The sequence below is a fragment of the Rhinatrema bivittatum genome, chromosome 10 (assembly GCF_901001135.1).
Source record: "Rhinatrema bivittatum chromosome 10, aRhiBiv1.1, whole genome shotgun sequence".
Taxonomy (NCBI): Eukaryota; Metazoa; Chordata; class Amphibia; order Gymnophiona; family Rhinatrematidae; genus Rhinatrema; species Rhinatrema bivittatum.
The window spans coordinates 122,216,694-122,238,757 of record NC_042624.1 but is presented as its reverse complement, the minus strand read 5'-3'; the positions used below and the strand labels follow the sequence as shown (position 1 = coordinate 122,238,757).

The 22,064-nt window shown below is 46.8% G+C and overlaps 1 protein-coding gene across 1 annotated transcript; it reads right to left on the bottom strand.

Annotated features, from left to right (window-relative positions):
* Positions 1–48: 48 nt before the first annotated feature.
* Positions 49–18,706, bottom strand: LOC115100404 (kinesin-like protein KIF2C). The gene is made up of 6 exons (XM_029618849.1): positions 18,595–18,706; positions 11,510–11,577; positions 5,512–5,623; positions 5,095–5,208; positions 826–949; positions 49–283 (listed from the first exon to the last, which is right to left on the bottom strand). The coding sequence occupies exons 1-6, from the start codon at positions 18,595–18,597 to the stop codon at positions 201–203; spliced, it is 504 nt and encodes a 167-aa protein (XP_029474709.1). The 5' UTR covers positions 18,598–18,706; the 3' UTR covers positions 49–200.
* Positions 18,707–22,064: the final 3,358 nt, after the last annotated feature.

Here is a 22,064-nt window from a genome sequence, read left to right as displayed (position 1 = left end):
AGCCTCAATGTGCTACAACAGGGAGGTAAGACTCCTTTCAACAGGCGATACAGTCTGCACTTCATGATTTGCAGCACTTTAATGTTTCATAAAACTTTGCAAACATTTCATTACATGGACATTACAAAGACAAAACCAGGCCGACAGGCAGGGCAGCACCGACATTACAGTCAAACCAGATCAACTGTGCATGTTTTCATTTATTCAGGCCGTCTCTTCTTATTGATTTGTTTGCTGGCTTGTTCTTCCATCTGCATGGCAAGGCGCAAGGCATTCACACGTTCTGTAAAGCAGAGACAGCTTAGTGACAAGAGCTAGGCATTTTGGGAATAATTAGGATACAAGGTGGCAACTCCATGCAGAATTCACTCCAAGTTAGAGTCTCCCACTGCCTCTACCTTCATTTACAGAAATACAAGGGGATCCTGCAGTATTCTATCAGAACGCAATGTCTAGCCAAAGTAAATATTTTCCTGGTTGGTTTAAAAAAAAACCCCCAATATAAAAACTGGTAAAATTGAAAGCTTAGCTCTATGCAGTTAGTGTCCCAAAAGTTGTGAGCAGACAGTGGCACCTCCAGCAACCTCTCAGCTGCTCTAAGTAGTCATCAGAATGTCAAGACTCTCGGTCTGGCCTCCAGAGGGGGAGAAGGCCTAGTCTGATGCTAGTCCACTATGTGCTGGCATATTAAAAGTTGCTCTGAAGCCTCCCAATGCCACATCACTATAGCACCACACAGCTCAATGATGTCAACTGAAATGCTGCATTTACAGACACTTAGAGAAGAGCACAAGATATCCATTCACTGGATACAGCAATACCTACCTCCCAGAGCCATCATCATACGGGATCGGTCCTGGATGAGGTATTCTAGCTGGTTTACAAATGTCTCCAGATCATAATCTGGCTGCTCTGTCACTTCTAACAGCTCAGTCCATCTGAATGCGTTCTGTAACTCAGAACAAAAAAATTGGTTATTTGTTGCTTCTTTTGACAAGTCTTCAACTTTAGCTATGAGATCTTAAATCCTAGAGGCAGACCTAAAATGTCAACCTCCATGAAGCTATGGAGAAACTGTCTTACCCATTCATTTCCTTTCCTTCTGCTCCACCAGTCCTAAGCCTATGGGTTCATCCTCCCATCCAGCCAAATGGAGGCAGAGTTTTACTTTTTTTTTTTTTTTTTTTTTAATGACAGCACCAGAACATAAGTGTTCCCTGTACATACCCAGATCAGTCCAAACCATGGGTTAGGCCTCCTTTCCAGCAGGTGGAGACAGATAAACTTCAAAGGCACCCTCAGTTAAGCCGGGGTGCCTCCTGCATCCCTTCAGTATTTCTCTGTCTCCAGCAGATGGAGGTCATGTAAACCCTGCAGTCTATCCTTTAAATTTATCTAAAAAGTAAACTAGCTATAAGTTCTGAATCAAGCAAGTTTTAAAAAAGTTCTGAGAGAAGTTCTCTATCCTCCCAGGGGGTTGTTAGATCCTGTGGGGTCATCCTCTCTGGTGGCAGATTAAAGGAGCTGGGGTTGGTAACCCCACAGGGCTCCAGGTAGATAATAAGCAGGGTAAGTGATTACTGGTGGTCCAGTCCCTCTCTTACCCCGGGCTGCTTTGGCGGTAAAAAATAAATAAACACAAGATGCTGCGGTCATCTGTGTGTGGAGCATGTGGTGAAGCCACCGTGCAGCTTTCTAGAGCTGGGATTTGCTCCCAATTCTTACCTGGTGGGGAAGGCAGCTCCTTTTCAGGGTCTGCAGCATTGCCCAAGCCTCGAGGGGCTTCCAAACGCCCTGCTCAGCGTGATTTCAGTGCTGATCCCTTTTCCCTCAGTGCAGGGACAGCAGCCATCTTAGGCACAGCTCAGGCTGATGCTATGGGGAGGGGCTGGAGACAACATTTAAGTCAATCTGTTGAGCTTCCGGCCTTTCCCGATTTGTCAAATGAGGTATAGCATGCACGGGAGCTTCGTCTGCTCAATGTTTGGCGTGCCTTGCTGTGTTACTTGGAGGTCACTAATTCTCAGACTTTCAGATCAGTTTTGTCTTATGGAGCGGTCCCAAGAAGGTGCACAAAGCATCTAAAACGATTGCCCGATGGCTAAGAGAAGCCATGTTGTCTGCATACATTTGTAAAGGGAGGCCGGTTCATTCGCAAGCAGCTTCATGGGCCGATCCAGTGGTAACTCCTCAGATTTGCAGAGCTGCTACTTGGAAGACGTTACATACTTTTGCTCGCCACTACCGCTCGGACAGTCAGGCACCCGAGTCTTTGGCAGTGGCGTATTGCATGTGGGTCTTATGAGGTCCCACCCGGGTATGTACAGGGAAAAGGAAATTAGTTGTTACCTGATAATTTTCGATCCTGTAGTAGCACGGATCAGTCCAAACGCCTGCTCAAAGATTGACAATGGGTAACAGGGTGATCTACACAGTCCGCGCACGCAAGTTTCATCTGAATTATTGCAGCATACTAAGAAAGAAAGCTACAGTTTTCATGTTTACAGTTCTGTTCTTGCTTGATTCATTGCTAGTCCTATTCTGTTTGGATATTCGATATATTGAAGGGATGGCAGGCTGGAAAGTGGTAAGATGTAATTTGTGGTGCTTTGTAGCTCAGGTGGGCAGGAGACTGAAGATTGAACGTTGAGCACGAGCATTATTTATTTTATTTATTTAAACATTTTTATATACCGGCATTAGTTGTGGACATCATGCCGGTATACATCCAAACTGGTAAAGTATGGAAGTTACATTTTAACAGGGAATTAGAAACTGGGAGGAGGGTAAATAATTAAATAGGATAGACGAGAAATAACAGTAACAGTAACATGGTTCCTCGGTGTGAACGAGGAGAGAGGATAACATATGGTTCCTCAGTATGAGGAAGATGGAACAGACGCAATGTGGTCTATTTTTTTTTTTTTTATTGGAGGAAGTGTGAGTTTTTATTCTGGGTAGGCATGTTTGAACAACCATGTTTTCAATTTCTTTTTGAAGTTGTTCATACATGGTTCAAGGCGTAGGTCAGGCGGCAGTGTGTTCGAGTGAGTGGGACCTGCTATGGAACGAGCGCAGTCACGTGTAGAGGTGAGATGGGCTGCTTTAAGGGAGGGCACAGCTAGGGTGCCTTTATTGGTCGTTCTAGTTGGTCGATTGGACTGGGTGGTTGTGAAGGGTAGGTCTAGCCAGTTGGAGTTGTGGGTGTAAATTGCTTTATGCATTATGGTGAGTGTTTTGTAGATAATCCGAGAGGCTATAGGGAGCCAGTGTAGGTCTCTGAGTATAGGGGTGATGTGGTCGTATTTACGAGAGTTTGCAATGAGTCTCGCTGTGGCATGTTGTAACATTTGTAGAGGTTTGATGGAAGAGTAAGGGAGTCCTAGAAGAAGAGCATTACTGTAGTCTAATTTGGATGATATGGTGGCCTGTATGACTGTACGAAAGTCTTGGGTGTGAAGAAGGGGTGAGTTGTTTTTTCAAACTCAACGTACTTAAAAAAACTCCATTCTCAAAGCCTATGTAGTTCTTCATGCTTAGTTGGTGGTCAAGTAGAACTCCAAGGTCTCTCACGGCTGGTTGTGTTGAGATGAGGTGGAGTGGAGTTGGGGGGTACAGTGGCGGAGGTGAGGGGCAGGTGAGGTGAGGTGAGATGAGTAGAAGTTCAGTTTTGTTCGTGTTGAGGGCGAGGTGTAGGTTGGTGAGCAGGGAGTTGATGGCTGTAAGGCATTTCTCCCAATGTTCTAGTGCGTCAGAGATGGAGTTCTGGATGGGGATGATGATCTGAACATCATCAGCAGGTAGAGGTAAACTTGAGATGGAGATCAGAGAGGAGTTGGCAGAGGGGGGTGATGTAAATATTGAAAAGGGTGGATGAGAGAGATGAGCCTTGGGGGACTCCCTGTTGGAGGGGTTGTGGTGTGGATGTGGAGTTCCCGATTTTGACTGAGAACTTTGTTTGAGAGGAAGGATTTAAACCAGGAAAGGGCTAGGTCTGAGATGCCAATGAGTTCCAGGCGAGTTATTAGATGGTGGTGGCTGATAGTGTCGAAGGCTGATGAAATGTCGAGGAGGGCAAGGAGGTAGCTATGGCCTTGACCCATGCCTCTGAGGAGGTGGTCGGAAAGGGAGAGCAGAAGGGATTCAGTGTTGAAGTGTTTCCTAAAACCAAATTGTGCTGGGTGGAGGATCTGGTGGTCTTCTAGATAGTTCATGAGTTGGAAGTTAACCACTCTTTCCAAAAGCTTGGCAATGAAGGGGAGGTTGGATATTGGGCGGAAGTTAGCAGGGTCTTTGGGGTCGAGCGAAGGTTTAAGGAGGGGTTTGACCACTGTGTTTGAGTGCATCTGGAACAGATCCGTGTGCAATCGAGCAGTTAATATCTGCTACGGCTTTAGCTATTGTATTGGGTATGGTTAGAAGTGCTTTGGAGGGTATAAGGTCTTCAGGGTGGTAAGAGTGTTTGAGTTTTTTGAAAATGGTTTGGATTTCTATGGTGGAGGTGAAGTCAAGGGTGGGCATAGAGGGTTGAGTTTCTATGGTGGAGGTAAAGTTAAGAGTAGGCATTAAGGGTTGGGAAGGGGAAGAGGGAATGTCAGGGTGGGTGTGAGACTGTTCGAAGAAGGGGGGGAATCTCTTTAGGAGCGTTGCAATTTTGTTGAAGAAGAACTTGGCTAGTTCCTCGCATTTGGCGGAGTCATCGAATTCAGGTGTAGTGGGAGGGATAGGAGTCGTGAGGCCAGAGACGTAGGAAAAGAGTGTTTTGGGGTTGAATCTGTAGTCATGGATTTTTTTAGCGTAATAATCTCATTTGTGTTTTTGGGTGGAGAGTCTGTAGCTGTGGAGAACTGATTTGTATGCTGCGGAGTTCTGCGGGGTTTGGTCTTTATGCCATTGTCTTTCCTTTTGCCTAAGAGTAGATTTTAGGGTTCTCAGTTCTGACAAATTCCTTTCTACTTATTAAAACCTCGATTTTTGAATGGCAGTGGCACCTTTTTTGCAGAGACTCTTGATGTGACCAGGATTCCCAGAAGTTTAACTAGATACCATTTTACTACTGGAGGAAAAACCTGGAGTGCACAACCCAGCTATTACCTGCACTTCTCCTCTCAACTCCTCCACAACTTTCTCTTCCAGTTCACTAATCTGGCTCATCGCATCATGGAAACTCGACATATGCGAGGACAGCTCTTCATCTTTCAACAAAAGCTAATGAAAGAAAGAAAAAAAAAAAAAAAAAAAAAAAAAAAAAGAGTCATCTGCAGACAATTTTACTTTCCATTCTTATTCTGGCATCAAGGACAAGTCTCCATGAATAGCAAGATTAAGGGTCAGGAGGTTAAGTTTGAAATTTATATTTCACACAATAAAGAAAGACCAAGAATGTGCAGTCTATAGCAAATGAAGGCTAAAGACGACAGTTACTACAGTGCCGCGTAGTTGGCACACTAGGGCCCGCAAACAATCCCTGGGCCCATGCCTGTTTTTCCAACAGATCTGAGTTCAAGATACCTCATTTTCCAGCAGAAATTCTTCCCTGTTGACCTCTGAGCCTTCACAGTTCTCAGTCTCCATATTAGGGGTATCACCAGCAAATTCACTATGGGGGCTCAGCTCCTTCACTCTGAGGACAAGAGATCTTGCTACAGTTACAAGAGTCATGTGCAGCAGGACCCAGAGTTTAACAGCTGCAGTGCACATAGAAAGTAGAGTTGCTTACCTGTAAAAGGTGTTTGCCGAAGTCAGCAGGATGGTAGTCCTCACACATGGGTGACATCGGATGGAGCCCTGACACTGAAAACTTGTCAAATTTCTAGAACTTTTAGCATGCCCTATACTATGCATGATCCCTACTCCAGTCTTAAATATATAAATGAAAAATGAGAAACCCAATGCTGTAGGGTGGCAGGCAGTTTGTGTGAGGACTATCCTGCTGTCCTCAGAAAACCTGTTTCATGTAAGCAAACGTTTTCTCTGAGATCAAGCAGGATAGTAGTCTGCACACATGGATGAATCCCTAGCTACAGCCTGCTCCCAGACACAAAAGGGGACCAGACACCCAACTAGGTGCCAACAGGCATGCCACCGACACTGTTAACAGAGGGGGAGACAGCCTGAACCCAAACGGGCCTTAAGCAGGAGAGTTGGGTTCAGGCTGTCTCAAAACTGGCCAAATCTGTTGCATTGGCCATCCCTAGCTAGAAACTGAGATGTGAATGTGTGGAAAGAACGCCACGTTGCAGCCTCAGGGTGAAGCCAAGGCGTCTGCCTCCACTGGGGCGTCTGGTGTCCGGGGTGCGGTCAGGAGTCCACCTTAGGCATTCTTAATTCTAAACCCTCCTCTGGGAGGGGATGAAGTTTTTCCATGGCCCTCCCGACCCGGAGGCCGGGCTCAGGGGCCTGACATTCCCTTAGCAGCATTAATTTGTGCATGGGATGGAAGGGAAGAGAGCACGGGAGGGCCCTGAGCCCCGCCAGGACTGGGTCCGAGGAAGCTGGCATCACTGCAGAGAACTCGTCCACTGAGGGACAGTCAATCCCCAATTCCTGTGAGATGAAGGGGAGAAGCAGCTCCAGTTCCTCCCTGCAGAAGAGACTGAGAACCCCGGGGGGGGGTGGGGGTGTCAGCCGAATCTGGGTCCTGGTCTGGATCCTGGGCAGGCAGGGGGCGGCTGCAGGAGCCGGTGGGGAAGACGGAGGGGCCCCCAAACCACCTGGACCGCCCCCTGCCAGTCAGGAGCTGCAGGGGAGAGGGACAGAAAGCCAAGAGACCTTAGCTGGAGGGGGGGCCACTTCTTCCTGCAAACTCACTAAATAGGATTTGTGCAGCAAAAGCACAAAATCAGTGGAAAAATGGGTCCCAATGCACCTGGGGGGGGGGGCACCGAAAAAAAAAAAAGTCTGGTCAGGGGCTTCAGGGAGCTCCGGTAAAGAAACCGGAGAAAAACCCAAAATGGCCACCGGTCCCGCGGATTGACAGCAGGGGAACACGTTTCCTGGAGGGCATTGGGACCTCAGAGGAACCTCCCCCCCCCCCCAGTAGGCAGCATGAACAGAGCCCCTCCCGCGAAATCCCTGCAGGCTAAACACAGATCGTGGCCTGGTTGCTGGGTGGGGGAGGGGCAGCACCAAGATAAGCGGAGCTGCGGAGGCACAGAATGAACTGTGCACGTTCTCAAGCTGCAAAAGTAAGAAGGAAGGCAGGAGCCTTCTGTTCAACTTGTGTGTAAAAAAAAGTCCCTGTCAGCAGCTACAAAACCATGGATCCCACTGAAGGGAGAGCAGTACAGAGGGAGCTGCACAGGGGGAGTGACTGGCACCACCAATTTTCACCCCTGCAGCCGAGGATCACCAGGAAAAGGGAGCCTAGGCTATATAAAACAAGGGGCCAAGCCCCCCGCAAGAGTGAGGAGACAGGGACCGTCTCCTGTGAAGGATCCACAGAGTTCACTTTTTTTTTAAACAATAACTCAGAATACTTGCTTGATCCAAACACACAGAGGAAAACCGCCCAGAAGGGACAAGTAGAAGTTAACAGGGAACCACAGGGTGAGCTGCCTGCATCTGCTGGAGACAGAAATACTGAAGGGCTACAGGGTAGGCTCTGTCCTCATATAGGACACCCTTTCAGTTCTGGTCTGTCTCCACCTGCTGGAAAGGAGGCTCAAACCCATGGTCTGGACTGATCCGGGTACCTACAGGGAACTGCGGTTTCGGTGCCATTTTCGTGTGGTTCTCAGTCACACACCATGCAGCACTCAATTTGGCTAGGCCGCACATCCAGCAAAGTTGTTACATGGCTCTTGTACTCAAATCAATGGTGCCGCAGCCCTGGCTGAGACCAGCTCCCGCTGCACCCCAAGAAAGCACGAGGCTGCATCTTCAAAGGTGGCTCCCGCCGGCACAAGCCAGAGCTGCATTAGCAGCTCACCACAACCTGCCTTCGTGCTCACCCAGAACCCCAGGCTGCTGGCTCAGCCAACAAGCACTTCCTCCCCCCTAAAGGTACTGACAGCTCCCACCGTCCAAGGTCCTTTCACCATCAGGCCCACGACAGCCTCTCTTGCAGAAGCACTTTTTTTTTTTTTTTTTTTTTTTTTAAACTTAATTAACCAAGGAAACCCTTGATATACTTCCCTGAAAGGTCTGGTGGCACCAGAGGAGGGAACCAGTCCCCTGGCTACTGGACCCTCAGGCACGTTGTGGGTGAAGACCAGGCAGGGGTATCCAACCCCCTTGGTTGCCCCAGCTCCACCTGAGGGATGGCCCACGAAGGCACCCAACACCTCAGGGAGCATGTGCCGCTTTCTTCTAATCAATCCCCGTTTGCTTAGTTTAAAAAAAAAAGTTGACTGCAGGTGGCACTCATACGTAGCAGCGTCTGAGTTTTGTTCTCAGACTCCACCTGCTGCTAGGGAGGCAAAACCCACTTTTCTGGACTGATCTGGGTCTGTTCAGGAAATTTTTCTCTCTCTATCGTCACATTCTGCTGCTGTTTGAATTGCCGTTGTGTTGAAAGTGTCAGCGTGTCATGGTGTATCCTGGGTCACCTGCTCTGAATCTGGGGAGGCAGTGTCCCCATAACCATCGGGCCCCATTACACCTCCAGCTATTGGTGGCAGGTTGCTCCGCAGTGTGCCTGCTGGGGGCACTATATGCATAAAGAGACTGGAAGGGACCCTGCGTGGATGAATGGTACAGAGCATGCTCAGTATGCAAGGTCAAAGTTCTAGGAAACCTTGACATAACTTCTCCATGTTGGAGCTCAAGGATTACCATCCTGCTGGTCCTCAGAGCATCCATATAACCGGAGCAGCCAACTCTGGTCCTCAAGAGCCATAATGAATATGAATGGGATGTGTTTGCACTCCCTCATGCATATTCATTGTGGATATCCTGAAAGCTTGTCTTGTCTGTGGTTCTCAAGGATGGAGTTGGCCACCTGTCATGCTAAGCAAATTCAGTTTATAAACAGCATGGCAGATCTTCAGATAAAGCCACCAATACTTTACAGGAATCCTTGCATTTTGAAAATATGCCTACTTTGCATGCCATCTTCTCCCCATTCCCCCCTGCAGCTTGCTAGCAGTATTCTGGAGGATTCCCTCTGTGGCCAGCCTGTCCCACTTTCCATGGCATTGCCACTCAGCCTCATGGTTTCCTGTACAGAGGGTCCCCAGTTCCACAGCCAGCTAGGGATGCTGAAGCTGCCATGATCACAGCTCATGGGCCTGGTCTCGGGGGAGTGTTCTACCAGTAATAGGTTAAGGGTAGCTGGATTTAGAGCTCATGATAAAAGGTTCTAGAAGGTGCCCCAGTGCATGCTTCCAGCCTCATGACCATTGCTATAATGAGCAGACTGGAGAGAAGGTTTATTAAAATTGGGGAATTTCCTCTGACAGCTACAAAGAAGCCCATGGCACCAGATCCCATCCCTTGTTCTAATTTGAGCTGAAAATACAAACTGCCAGGAGAAGGCATCTGTGCCGACATTGACATCAGATTGCGTCAGGGATAGGGTGTCAGATTAAGCAACGCTGCACCCCCAGAATGCAAATCCGAGCAGTTCTGGTATTTTGGGTCCAAATTCAGATACCTTGAAGGATTTTTTGTTCATGTAGCACAAGACTTGGTCTGCTTCCTTTGACTAAGTCAGTTAACAGAATTGCAAATATTGGTACATACTCACAATTTAGCAGCTTAAGTGGAAATTTCATTTCTAGACAGTTTAGATGCTAAGCAAATTCACCATCCTTCACATCAAGCACTTCATATATGCAGATGACGTGCAAATTCTTTTCCCCTTCACCGACTCCCTATAAACTGCACTCCAAAACTGGCAATCCTGCCTCTCTTCCATCAACCAACTACTCACAGACATGCATCTCGCCCTCAACCCCAACAAAACTGAACTCCTAATCATTTCCAACAAACTTCCTTTTCCCTCTATCCCCCCCTCACACTCAGCTACTTCTCTCTTCACACACCCGCAATCTAGGTGTTCTCATCGACAATCAGCTCACTTTCAAACCCTTTATTAACTATCATTAGAGACCGCTATTTTAAGCTTCAAACAATTAAAACTCAGACCTTTACTGCATTTTTCTGACTTTCGCACTGTCCTCCAGTCTATTATTTTCTCTAATAGACTACTGTAACGCTCTCCTCCTTGGCCTCCCCTCGACACATCAAATCTTTACAACTATTACAAAACGCTACTGCACGTGTTCTCAGGCTGCAAAAAAAAAAGGGACCACATCACACCTACGCTCATTGAACTCCCCTGGCTCCCAATACAAGCACGAATACACTACACAAAGCCCTCTATCATACATAAAAGTCTCACAAATGAATCTCAACTGGCTCAGTCCTCCCATCGTTCCCTGCACTTCCTCAAGACCTACTCGTACTGCCCTCCAAGGAACACTCCACGCACCCTCCAATTCAATCAAACTGACCTCTACTATAAGCAGAGCATTTTCCCTTGCTGCCCCTACCCTGTGGAATGCTCTACCATCCGATTTACGCACAGAAACCTCCACCCCCAAATTAAAAACAAAAAAAAAACAAAACCTAAAAACTTGGTTGTTTTCAGGCCTACCCCGATTTCACTTCCCCCTTCACAAAGTATACCTAACTAGAAGGATTCTTTTATATAATTTCTAGCTCCCCCTTCAGCTGACTTTGGTATCCCCTCTAAGTACCCCCTCTCTTCCAATGTGCCCCTGCCTCTCTCCTCTCCACCGCCCCATAGGGTCGCGTACCCCTGTGTAGCTTTCCCTTGCCCCATGTCCTCTCTCTCCCATAATGTTCCCCGGAACCCCCCTTATAACCTATTTAGGTACTCAGTTCCCCAATTCCAGCTGTCTATTTTATAATTGCATACCTTGTACCATGTATTATGGTACATCCATTCACTATGTGTGTATAATTGCTTTCAAGGCATCCCTTTACCATGTATTATAGTTTCTTGTACATTGTCTTGCTATTTCGTGCAGGATACCCTGCATTATTTCTCTCTTCAAATCTATATTTAATTTGTTCTCGTATAGCTGTTTATGATACTCCATTATATAGTCCGTGTTATTTATACATACTTATCCCATGTATCTGATTCATTGTTTGCTATTGTTCTATGTAAGGGCCACACCCAACAGTTCTTAGTTGTATGTAAACCGATACGATGTGCAAACAGCTATCGGTATAGAAGAAACTCCAAATAAATAGATTGCAAGTCTGTGGAGATCAAAGGCAGCAAATTTTGTTGCTAACTCAGCAGGGAGCCAACCCTATGGCAACACAGAATGGAAACTAAGGGAGCAGTGGGAGGTGGAAAGATTTGTTATGGGGCTGTTAAGTGTAGTAGTTATGCTAAGGTTTAGATAGACTGATGCCCTTCGCTCCAGTGAGTAGAGTAGTTGAGTCATTCTAGAAGTATTTTGTTGCTGTATTCCTAGGATGCATTTTGTGGTGAGTGTATAATGTAACCTGCAACAGAGGGCAAACTTACCTGTCTGCATATCTGAGGGTATTCAGGGTGTATTCACAAGAAGCCATTCCAGGGGATATCATCGCAATCTGAAATATAACCAAGCAGCACCTTAGAATGAGAGGAATCTCACGAGCCGAGCCCCACGAAACAATTAGGGTGAAATTAAAGAGGAAACTTGGCTCTTAACTAATTTTTGTTTCTGAAGTACCAAGGATCAGGCCAGACAAGGGGATTTATGCATCCCTACCAGCAGATTGAGGCAGAGAACAAAACAGGCACTGCTACATAACTGTGTGCAACCTGCAGTCCTCAGTATGGGCCTGTACCCAAGCCAAGATGTCTGCCTTAAACCCCAATCAATTTTGGACCAACAGATGTAAGGTTAGAGGCCCCTGGAAACTATGCCCCCTTGATTTAACAAAAACTGAACTATGTACATTGAGTATCTCAACCCAGTAGAGTCAACTCATCCAGAAGCGAGGAAGTCTTGACACATGGGACAGGTCTCTGGAACGAGACGTGGTATTTCAGGAACGAAAATTAGCAGGTAAGAACCACGTTTCCTTTCCTGTTCATACCCCGGATCAGTCCTAAGCCCTTCTATTCTGGGCAGGAACCCGAAAGACCCAAGCATAACACTCTCCCCAGGGATTCGCACATCCAAGCAGTAATGTTTGGTAAAAGTGAGACGAGAAGATCACATTGCCACACGACAGATTTCTTAGGAGTAGCTGAAACTCTGCCCATGGAATGTTCTGTCAACCCCTCAGGCACCGACCGGCACTTACAGATGTAAGCTAATGCCATCATCTCTTAACCATCAAGCAATAGGGCCCTTGGTAGCCTTATTTCCTTTCTTTGTTCCACTGAACAGGACAGATGATCCAATCTCCGAAAGGCATTGGACACCTTGATATCGCAAAAGAATGACGCACATCCAATAAGTGAAGCTCCCTAGGCACAGGCATATCTGCTAGCAGGTTCGGAAAAGCCGGAAGCTCAACAACCTGATTAAGATGAAAGGCATCAGCTTTGGCAAAAAAAGAAGGAACTGTATGTAAAGAAACTCCATCCCCCAAAAAGCAGAGGAAGAGATCACTGCACGACAACGCTTGCAGCTCTGATTTTGGCCTAGCCAAGCAAATGGCCACCAGGAAAACAGTCTTGAGTTAAATCCTTCAACGATGCTTTCCACATTGGCTTGAAGGGAGGACCACACAATGCAAAGAACCAAATTCAGATTCCAATCTGGACAGATCTTTTGCTCCTTCAGAAAACAAACCACATCTGGATGAGATGCCAACGGCCTACCCTGAATCCTGCCACCTAGACCCCAAGGGAATTATAAGGCATTCCCTGTATGTACCCGTTCCGTCCAGACAGTGGGTTATGTGCCCCTTCCAGCAGATGGCGTCAGAGAAACTTGGAAGGAGCCCCTATAAGCAGGTGCGAGGCTTAGAACCTGCGGTCCTCTCCTTTCTTATTTCTAGTTTTAGAACACCAGCTTTCTTCTTTATTGGCTTTTGTTCTTCGCTTGGTTGGATCAAGTTTAATTAAAAAACATTTCAGACTGAAAGAAGTTAGTCAGTGCCTGTGGTGCTGGGACACTAGCAGACTTGCAGGCAGAACTGTTTCCCTGTTTTGGTCTTTTTCTTTTGCTATTCAGGGTAAGTTCTGTCTGTTTTTATTCTCAGCTCTGAATGTTTTTTGGTCACTTTCTGGGGTGATAGTTGGTGGTCCAACCTCTCCCCCGAGAAGCTGTTTGCCTTGGGGCAGCGCTAGCAGAGGAGACATTCCTCTGCTCAAAAAAAAAAAGTCACAGGAGGAGATTTCAGAGGGAGTTTTCAAGTCGTTGGTATTTAAGCAGAGGTTTATTCCCACTCTCAGCTGCCTTCAGGGGTGTTTGTTTTTGCCAGGCAGCCTGCCTCCCTCCCCTCATGCTGCGATTCTCACGATGTGGTGCCTGCGGAGAGCCCGGGTCGAGGATCTCCAGAGAAGGCCTTTGCTCCAGGTTCCTCCCTGGTGGGGAGGGTCCCTCGAGCCCAACTACTCGATTGGCAGCGTGTTTGCAGTCGCGCCAGCCTCGGGGGGGGGGGGGGGGGGCGGCGGCCCTGTTCCTGTCGAGTGTGGGAACGGCAGCCATCTTTTTTGTTTTCTCAGCGCAGCCTGCGGGGGGATTCAGAGCCCGGATTTTCACCGTCTCCACCTCTTCTCACCCCTGTTGACCCTCCAGATCTCTCTGCAGCCTTGGGGGCCTCGGAGGCTCCTCCCGGGCCATTTTCAACAGATTTTGTTGTTCTCCACAGTGCTTGTCTAGCCCAGCTGGGGCAGCAGCAAGAGCCAGTTCCCGGACCATCACCGCCCAAGCAGATTAGATTAGAGCTACCTGGCAATAACACGGTGTCTGGGACTGCCCCAGGGTCCTCCAGGGTCCGTCTGGCCCCACAGCCCAATGTTCTGGCTCCTGTGTTTCAGGACCCTCTGCTGCCTACCTTACCTGATCCTAATTTGGATGATCAGGGGGTGCCCATACAGGTCGAGGGAGATGACCCTAGGGTCTTGCACATTTTCCAAAGGGAAGAATTGGATTCTCTAATTCCCCATGTCCTTAGGGAATTAGATATTGATGCTCCGGGGGATCCCTTACTGGCAGGGCTAGGCCCACTAGCAAGGACTTTTCCTTTCTACGAGATGCTTCTCCAGTTGTCCAGGGAATGGGACACCCCTGATTCTACTCACAGAGTGGGTAGAGCTATGGACAAACTATCCCCTCCCTGACAAGTACCTCGAGCTCAAGGTACCCAAAGTAGACTAGTCTGTGACGGCGGTCACTAAACGGAAGACTATCCCGATCACAGGTGGAGCTACTCTCTGGGATCTCCAAGACCAGAAGCTCGAGGTCTACCTCGAGTGGATTTTTGAGGTGTCTGCCCTGGGAGCCAGGGCTGCTGTCTGCAGTTCTCATGCAGCGTACGGGACTACGCTGGTTTCAACAACTATTCAGTGCGCAAGAGCTGCCTCCGGAGGAGGTGTAGCAGGCAGAGTGTTTGGAGTCTGTCAAAGCTTATGGGGCAGATGCGCTATACGACCTCCAAGTTTTGGCCAGATCAATTGTCTCTGCGGTATCTGCTCAACACCTCCTTTGGCCTTCGCAATTGGTCAGCGGATTCTTCATCCAAGCAGCAGCTAGGATCTCTACCTTTTAAAGGGAAGTTGCTCTTTGGAGAAGACCTGGAGCAGATCATTAAGTCCCTTGGGGAGAATAAGGTGCTTAAGTTGCCTGAGGATAGACCATGGTATTTCAGGTCATTCAGCTCTTCCAGAAGTCGCTTCAGGGGTCAACGATGTTTTCACCAGTCTCAGCCGGCCTCTCAGAAGCAGCCCTCGACTCGCTTCCAGTCTTGGTCACATTCCTTTCGAGCTTGCAGACCTGCTTGAGATATTCCCTCCCAGGGGGGTTTGTCCAAGTCTTTGCAATGAAGCTGTGCCAGCCCACTCAACACCCAGGATAGGGGGGACGTCTTCATCTATTCTATGAGGAGTGGGTCAAGATCACGTCGGATCACTGGGTCCTGGATATTATAAAGCACGGCTATGCTTTAGAATTCTCGACCTTTAAGAGAAAGGTTCCTGTTCTCCCCATGTGGACCAGCGACGAAGCAACTCATAGTATGTCAGACGCTAGACAGGCTTCTAGCTCTGGGAGCCATTTCTCCAGTCCCACTAGAGGAGCAGGGATCAGGCCATTATTCCATTTACTTCATGGTTCCCAAAAAGGAAGGATCCTTCCACCCAATCCTCGATCTCAAGATGGTCAGAGCCCTCAAAGTCCCTCGTTTCAGGATGGAAACATTGCGGTAGTTCACAGGGAGGGAGTTTCTGGCTTCCTTGGATCTGACAGAGGCTTATCTCCATCTTTTGATCCACCAGGAGCATCAGCGTTTTCTGTGCTTCAAGATACTGGGACAACATTTCCAGTTCAAGGCTCTACCCTTCGGACTCAACTGCTCCCCACACCTTCACCAAGGTCATGGTGGTGGTGGCAGCAGCTCTATGGAGTGAGGGAAAGATGGAACTATCCCCAGGGAAACCCCATAATCTGAAATCGGTAAAAAGGGTTCCCTACTTGATAATGCTTGAAGTTCAGAAACTCTTCTAGTTTAGTTTATTGGCATTTATATACCGATGTATCAGACGAACCTTCACATCTGTTTACAAATGGTGACCAAGAAAACCACCAGTCAAATATTTCATGGTGGCTCTTAAGAGGCTCAAACAGAACTACACACTTGCCCTTGAAGACCAAATTAAGGCTCCAGGAAGGACACCTTACATATGGGGAGACACAAATGCTTTATTCCGGAGAAACCATACCACATCTGGTTGAACTGCCAAAGTTGCTCCATGTACTTTGCCCCGCAAGCAGCCCAAGGCAGACACCTGCACCATGAAGGAGCTGAAAGACAAACCTTTCATTAGGCCTTTCTGTAAAAAAAACAAACAATCTACACCACTGACGTTTGCTGAGAATTGACCCCCTGATCCATACACAGACTCTCCAAACTGACATATGCCAAGGAAGTAGAGGTCTTACAAGCTTTCAGCAGAGTAGAAATAACATCCTCCGGATAGCCTCTTCCTTAGTTGCCTCCTTTCAAAAACCAAGCAGCTTGATCTAAAAATATGGGGCCTTGTCGTAAAAGATTCTGTATATGGCCCAGCCTCAGGGGACCATCCACTGATGGTTTGTGGATCTGGTTAATCTAAGGCCCTTGTGGCCACTCCAGAGCCACGAGAATCACCTTCCCTTGGTAGACCTCTTAGGACCTTGCCCACCAGAGGCCATGGGAGAAAACATAAATCAGAACATTGTGCAGCCTAGGCAGCACTAGAGCATCGACCCCTTCTGCTCAGTGTTCTCTGTGACTGAAGAAGTGTGGTGCCTTGGAGTCACTATCAGATCTATAGGAGGCATGCCCCACCTGTGAGAAGTGAGGGTCATTGCCTCCTCTGAAAGCTCCCATTCTCCTGGATCCAATTGTTGACAGCTGAGAAAATCCGCTTTCACATTGTCTGCCCCTACTATGTATGACGCAGCTATCAAAGCCAGATGCTGTCCGCCCAGGACATCAGCAACTCTGCTTCCAGAATAACCACTCAACTCTTGGTACCTCCCTGGGGGTTGATGTAAGCCACAGTCATTGTACTGTCTTACAGAACTGACTGCACGGCTCTGCAGAGGCGGCCGAAATGCCTCGAGCGCCAGGTCGCTTCCTCTGCCGACCAATGACCCTGCACCAACTGGGACTGACAGCCCCCCCCAACTGGTGAGATTGGTATTGGTGGTCACTACCATCCATTGAGGCACCTCCAGGTCCACCCCACAGCACAAGTTGTCCCAGGCAAGCCACCACAAAAAGATTGGACCTGGCGAACCAAGCAGTAGTGGAAAATGAAACTGGATCCCAGTGAGATAGCAATGCTTTCTGTAGAGGTCTCATGAGCAAGCGCCCAAGGGACCAACTCCAGGGTCGAGGCCATGGAGCAGAGGACCTGCAAGTAATCCCAGACCCTGGGCACTCTGGTCTCCCAACACGCTCTGAACTTGCTACCAGAAGGGATGGACCCACCAGGACTTGACAGCCTCCTGGGAGGAAAATTTCAATTTTAAAAATTTTGCTCACGTACAGAACCACAGGTTCTGCACCAGCTCCATCTGCTGGAGACAGAAATACTGAAGAGCTGCAGGTGGTGCCTGCAAAAAGAAGCTGTCTCCATCTGCTGGAAGGGAGGCAAAACCCAGGAGTCTGGACTGATCTGGGTACATACAAGGAGCTTTAAGACCTCAAATACAGGTGGCAGAGACAACAGAACATACACTCTGGAAAGATTATGCAAGTATCCATGTGTACTGTGTGGTAGAAGAGAGAAAGCTGGAGAGTACAGGGAAAGAGGCAGAAATCTATCTGCACGTCAGTGATGCAAGCATGGGGCACCTTTCCTCTTAAAATTAGAATATGAAATGACACCAGAGGTCCCTTGCCTTTGCCCCATTATCCTTCCTGTCACTCCCTGTCTGTGCACTTTATATCCCTAGGTCTTTTCTTCACCTCCAGGAAATGAAACCAATACGGATCCTGCTGATACCGTGTGGCCACTGCAGCTTCACTTTTTGCACAAAACCTGTTATAGAGGGGTCCTGTCTGGACTAACATAGCAGCTACAGCCATGCCCTGTCGTTAGGCAGGTAATCCATTGGATATACAATTTTTAGTCTTGCGGACAGGGAAGCAGGTTACTGTAACTTGGTGTGCAAGGTGGCTATGTGAATTAAAGGTTGGTTAGACACATTCTGGCTGTGGCCATACTCCATACAGCTTTCCTTCCGTAACCGGAAGTCTAGAGCAATGAACGGTTTGCCTGCTGAATGAGGGGCCAGGTCAAGGCACTCAGCCTGCCTGCAGAGAGAGACTTAAGATGACATTTTATGGTTGCTTTACAGTACTTAAATGTAAAAAATCTCAATGGTCTTTAAGAGCAGCCCCCATTAAGGATGTGCAAGGCAGTTTTGGTTTGTGTGCAATGCTTTTGTTCTTTTGAAGACACCATCACCTTTCCCTTTGACAGGGAAATGCAGTCCTTATGCTAAAAGTCTGCCCACGTACTTTGTGGGAGATGAAAATGCCAGGCATGCTCGTTTCCTACCCACAGGATATCAGAGCCAGCTAAGTATACATCATACTTCTGCCCATTTTACCCTCCACATTCAGAACAAGCAATATTAGCTTTTTTTTTTTTAAACAGGAATTCTGTGCACCAGACAGCTCCTGCTCCATCATGCAACAGTGATTCTTAGATTTGATCCAAGGCATGTACTGAGTACCAATGGGAGCAACATCTGACCCCTGACCTGGGATCATTGCAAAGGCTGGACTATAGGACAATGAGCAGGGAAGAGAACCAACCAGTTGCCCTAAATGAAACTGAGGTTCAATCTCAGACACCAGCAAACAAGAAAGAAAACCTAGAGTCAAGCTTCCTAATATCCTCCCTCCCCCAACCATAAGCAATGCCTGCTATATTACATTGGCACCGGCACTTACCATGCATGTCCTGGAGTTCTCTCCTATGAAGGAGTCTCTGAGAACTTGTGTTAGCTTGCTCTCCCGGAAGGGCGTGTGAGACTTGTTCTGTCCTAGAGCACGGATACATTCCTGAAAGAGTCAAGGGCATCAGATGCAGAGACCAATACTGCACACCCGAGAGATGCAGAACCACAAATGTCATGCCAAGTTAGACCAAGGCCCACTCAGCCCCCACAGGGGCAGAAACCGCTTTCTTTAATCTCCCTGCTAATGTGTTATGGGCTTGTCCAAGCCTCTGTTAAACCCTGCTACGCTCGTTGCCATTATCACATCCTCTGGCAACAGATCCCACAGCTGAATGTGCACCAAGTGTAAAAGTCCTTAATTTAATTTAAAACTGCCCATTGCTAGTTTCATGGAGAGTCTCCTTGTTTTAGTATTTGAAGAGGTAATTTGTTTATACATATCATGCATATATTTATTATGTACATAAATGCCATACTGGGTCAGACCAAAGGTCCATCCATCCCAGCATCCTGTTTCCAACAGTGGCCAATCCAGGTCACAAGAACCTGGCAGGATCCCATGGGGTAGAAAGATTCCAAGCTGCTTAGCCCAAGAATTTCTGCAACTCCACCTTAAGAATGGTTAATGGACTTTCCCCTCCAGGAACTTGTCCAAACCTTTAAATGCAGATACATTAATAGTTTCACCACATCCTCTGGCAACAAATTCTAGAACTTAAGAGTAAAAAAAATTTAGTTCTAAATGTATTACTTAACTTCATTATCTTTCCCCTGGTCTTTGTAGTTTTCAAAAGAGTAAACTACTTGTTCCATTCCACTCAGTTGTCTCTTCTCCATGCTGAAGAGTCCTAACCTCTTTAGCCTTTCCCCATAGGGAATTTGTTCCATCCCCTTTATCATTTCAGTCGCCCTTCTCTGTACCTTTTCTAATTCTGCTTTATCTTTCTTGAGATGTGTTGACCAGAACTGCACACAATACTCAAGATGAGGATGCACCATGGAGTGATACAGAGGCATTATGATATTCTCTGTTTTATTCTCCATTCCTTTCCTAATAATCCCCAGAATTCTGTTTGTGTATGATATATGAACACAAGATGAGGTCACACCATGGAGTGATACAGAGACATTATGATATTCTCTGTTTTATTCTCCATTCCTTTCCTAATAATCCCCAGAATTCTGTTTGTGTATGATATATGAACACAAGATGAGGATGTACCATGGAGTGATACAGAGACATTATGATATTCTGTTTTATTCTCCTTTCCTTTCCTAATAATCCCCAGCATTCTGTTTGTGTATGATATATGAACACAAGATGAGGATGCACCATGGAGTGATACAGAGGCATTATGATATTCTCTGTTTTATTCTCCATTCCTTTCCTAATAATCCCCAGCATTCTGTGTGTGTATGATATATGAACACAAGATGAGGATGCACCATGGAGCGATACAGAGACATTATGATATTCTCTGTTTTATTCTCCATTCCTTTCCTAATAATCCCCAGCATTCTGTTTGTGTATGATATATGAACACAAGATGAGGATGCACCATGGAGTGATACAGAGACATTATGATATTCTCTGTTTTATTCTCCATTCCTTTCCTAATAATCTCTGCATTCTATTTGCTTTCTTGGCTGCTGCTCCACTCTGAGCAGAATATTTCAATGTATTATCAATGACACCTAGATCCTTTTCCTGAGTGGTGACTCCTATTGTGGAACCTTGCATTATGTTATTATAATTTGGGTTACTCTTCCCTAAGTGCACCACTTTACTTGTCCACATTAAATTTCATTTGTCATTTGCCTGCCCAGTCTCCCCTTGCAATTTGAATAATTTTGTGTCTTTTGCAAGTTTGATTACCTCACTTGTTCCCATTTCCAGGTCGTTTATAAATATTGAAAAGTAAGGGTCCCAATACAGATCCTTGGGGCCTCCACTATTTACCTCTCTCCATTGGGAAAGTTTAACATTTAGCCCCACTATTTTCTATCTTTCAAGCAGTTGGCAATCCACAATAGGACACTGCCCTCTGACCCACAACTCATGAAGCACTGTCAAATGCTTTTGGAAATCCAGATATAGTGCATCACTTGCAGCAAATTTGTGAGGCAAGACTTTCCTTGGCTAAATCCATGTTGGCTTTGTCCCAGACTATGCTTACCTATGTTCAGCAATTTTGTTCATGTAGTGTCTATCATTTTGCCTGGCACAGAGATTCACTGAATCACCCCTTGATCCCTTTAAGTTTTGGCATTACAATGGCAACCCTCCAGTCTTCAGGTACCATAGATGTTATTGCTAGTTTACAATTTCCAATAGCCGGTCTGCAATTTCCTCAGTTTTCGGCACGCTGGGATGAATACCATTTGGTACAGACTGTTTGACAAACTAAAGAGTAGCAATTTGCCGTAGTACATCTTCCAGGTTCAGATTTGTTTTAGTTCCTCTGAATATAATTTCTGGCATGGGTGAATACTGAAGCAAATAATTTAGTCTATGGTTTTGTCATAGAAACATAGAAATGACGGCAGAAGACGACTAAACGGCCCATCCAGTCTGCTCAGCAAGCTTCACATTTTTCTCTCATACTTATCTGTTTCTCTTAGCTCTTTGGTTCTATTTCCCTTCCACCCCCACCATTAATGTAGAGAGCAGTGATGGAGCTGCATCCAAGTGAAATATCAAGCTTGATTAGTTAGGGGTAGTAACCCCCGCAACAAGCAAGCTACACCCATGCTTATTTGTTTTACCCAGACTATGTTATTTAGCCCTTATTGGTTGTTTTTCTTCTCCCCTGCCGTTGAAGCAGGGAGCTATGCTGGATATGCGTGAAGTATCAGTTTTTCTTCTCCCCTGCCGTTGAAGCAGAGAGCTATGCGTGAAGTATCAGTTTTTCTTCTCCCCTGCCGTTGAAGCAGAGCGCTATGCTGGATATGCATTGAAAGTGAAGTATCAGGCTTATTTGGTTTGGGGTAGTAACCGCCGTAACAAGCCAGCTACTCCCGGCTTTGTGAGTGCAAATCCTTTTTTCCACATTTCCTCTTGCTGTTGAAGCTTAGAGCGATGTTGGAGTCACAGTAACCATGTGTATGTTTACTGAATAAGGGTATTATCTCCAGGCAGTAGCCGTCATTCTGGCGAGCCACCCACTCTTCATTGACGGCCTCTTGACTTTATGGATCCAAGTGCTCCTTTTACTCCTTGATCATCCTTGGTCCAACCGATTCCCTTGCAGGCTTTTTACCTCAAGTGTACCTGAAAGTTTGTTATGAAGTTTTGCTTTCTTGGCAAGCCTCTTTTCAAATTCTCTTTGCCTTATCAACGCTTTGCATCTGACTTGCAGTGCTTATGCTGTTTCCTATAAAAACATAACTTACCATGCTGGGTCAGACCAAGGGTCCATCAAGCCCAACATCCTGTCTCCAACAGAGTCCAAACCATGCCAC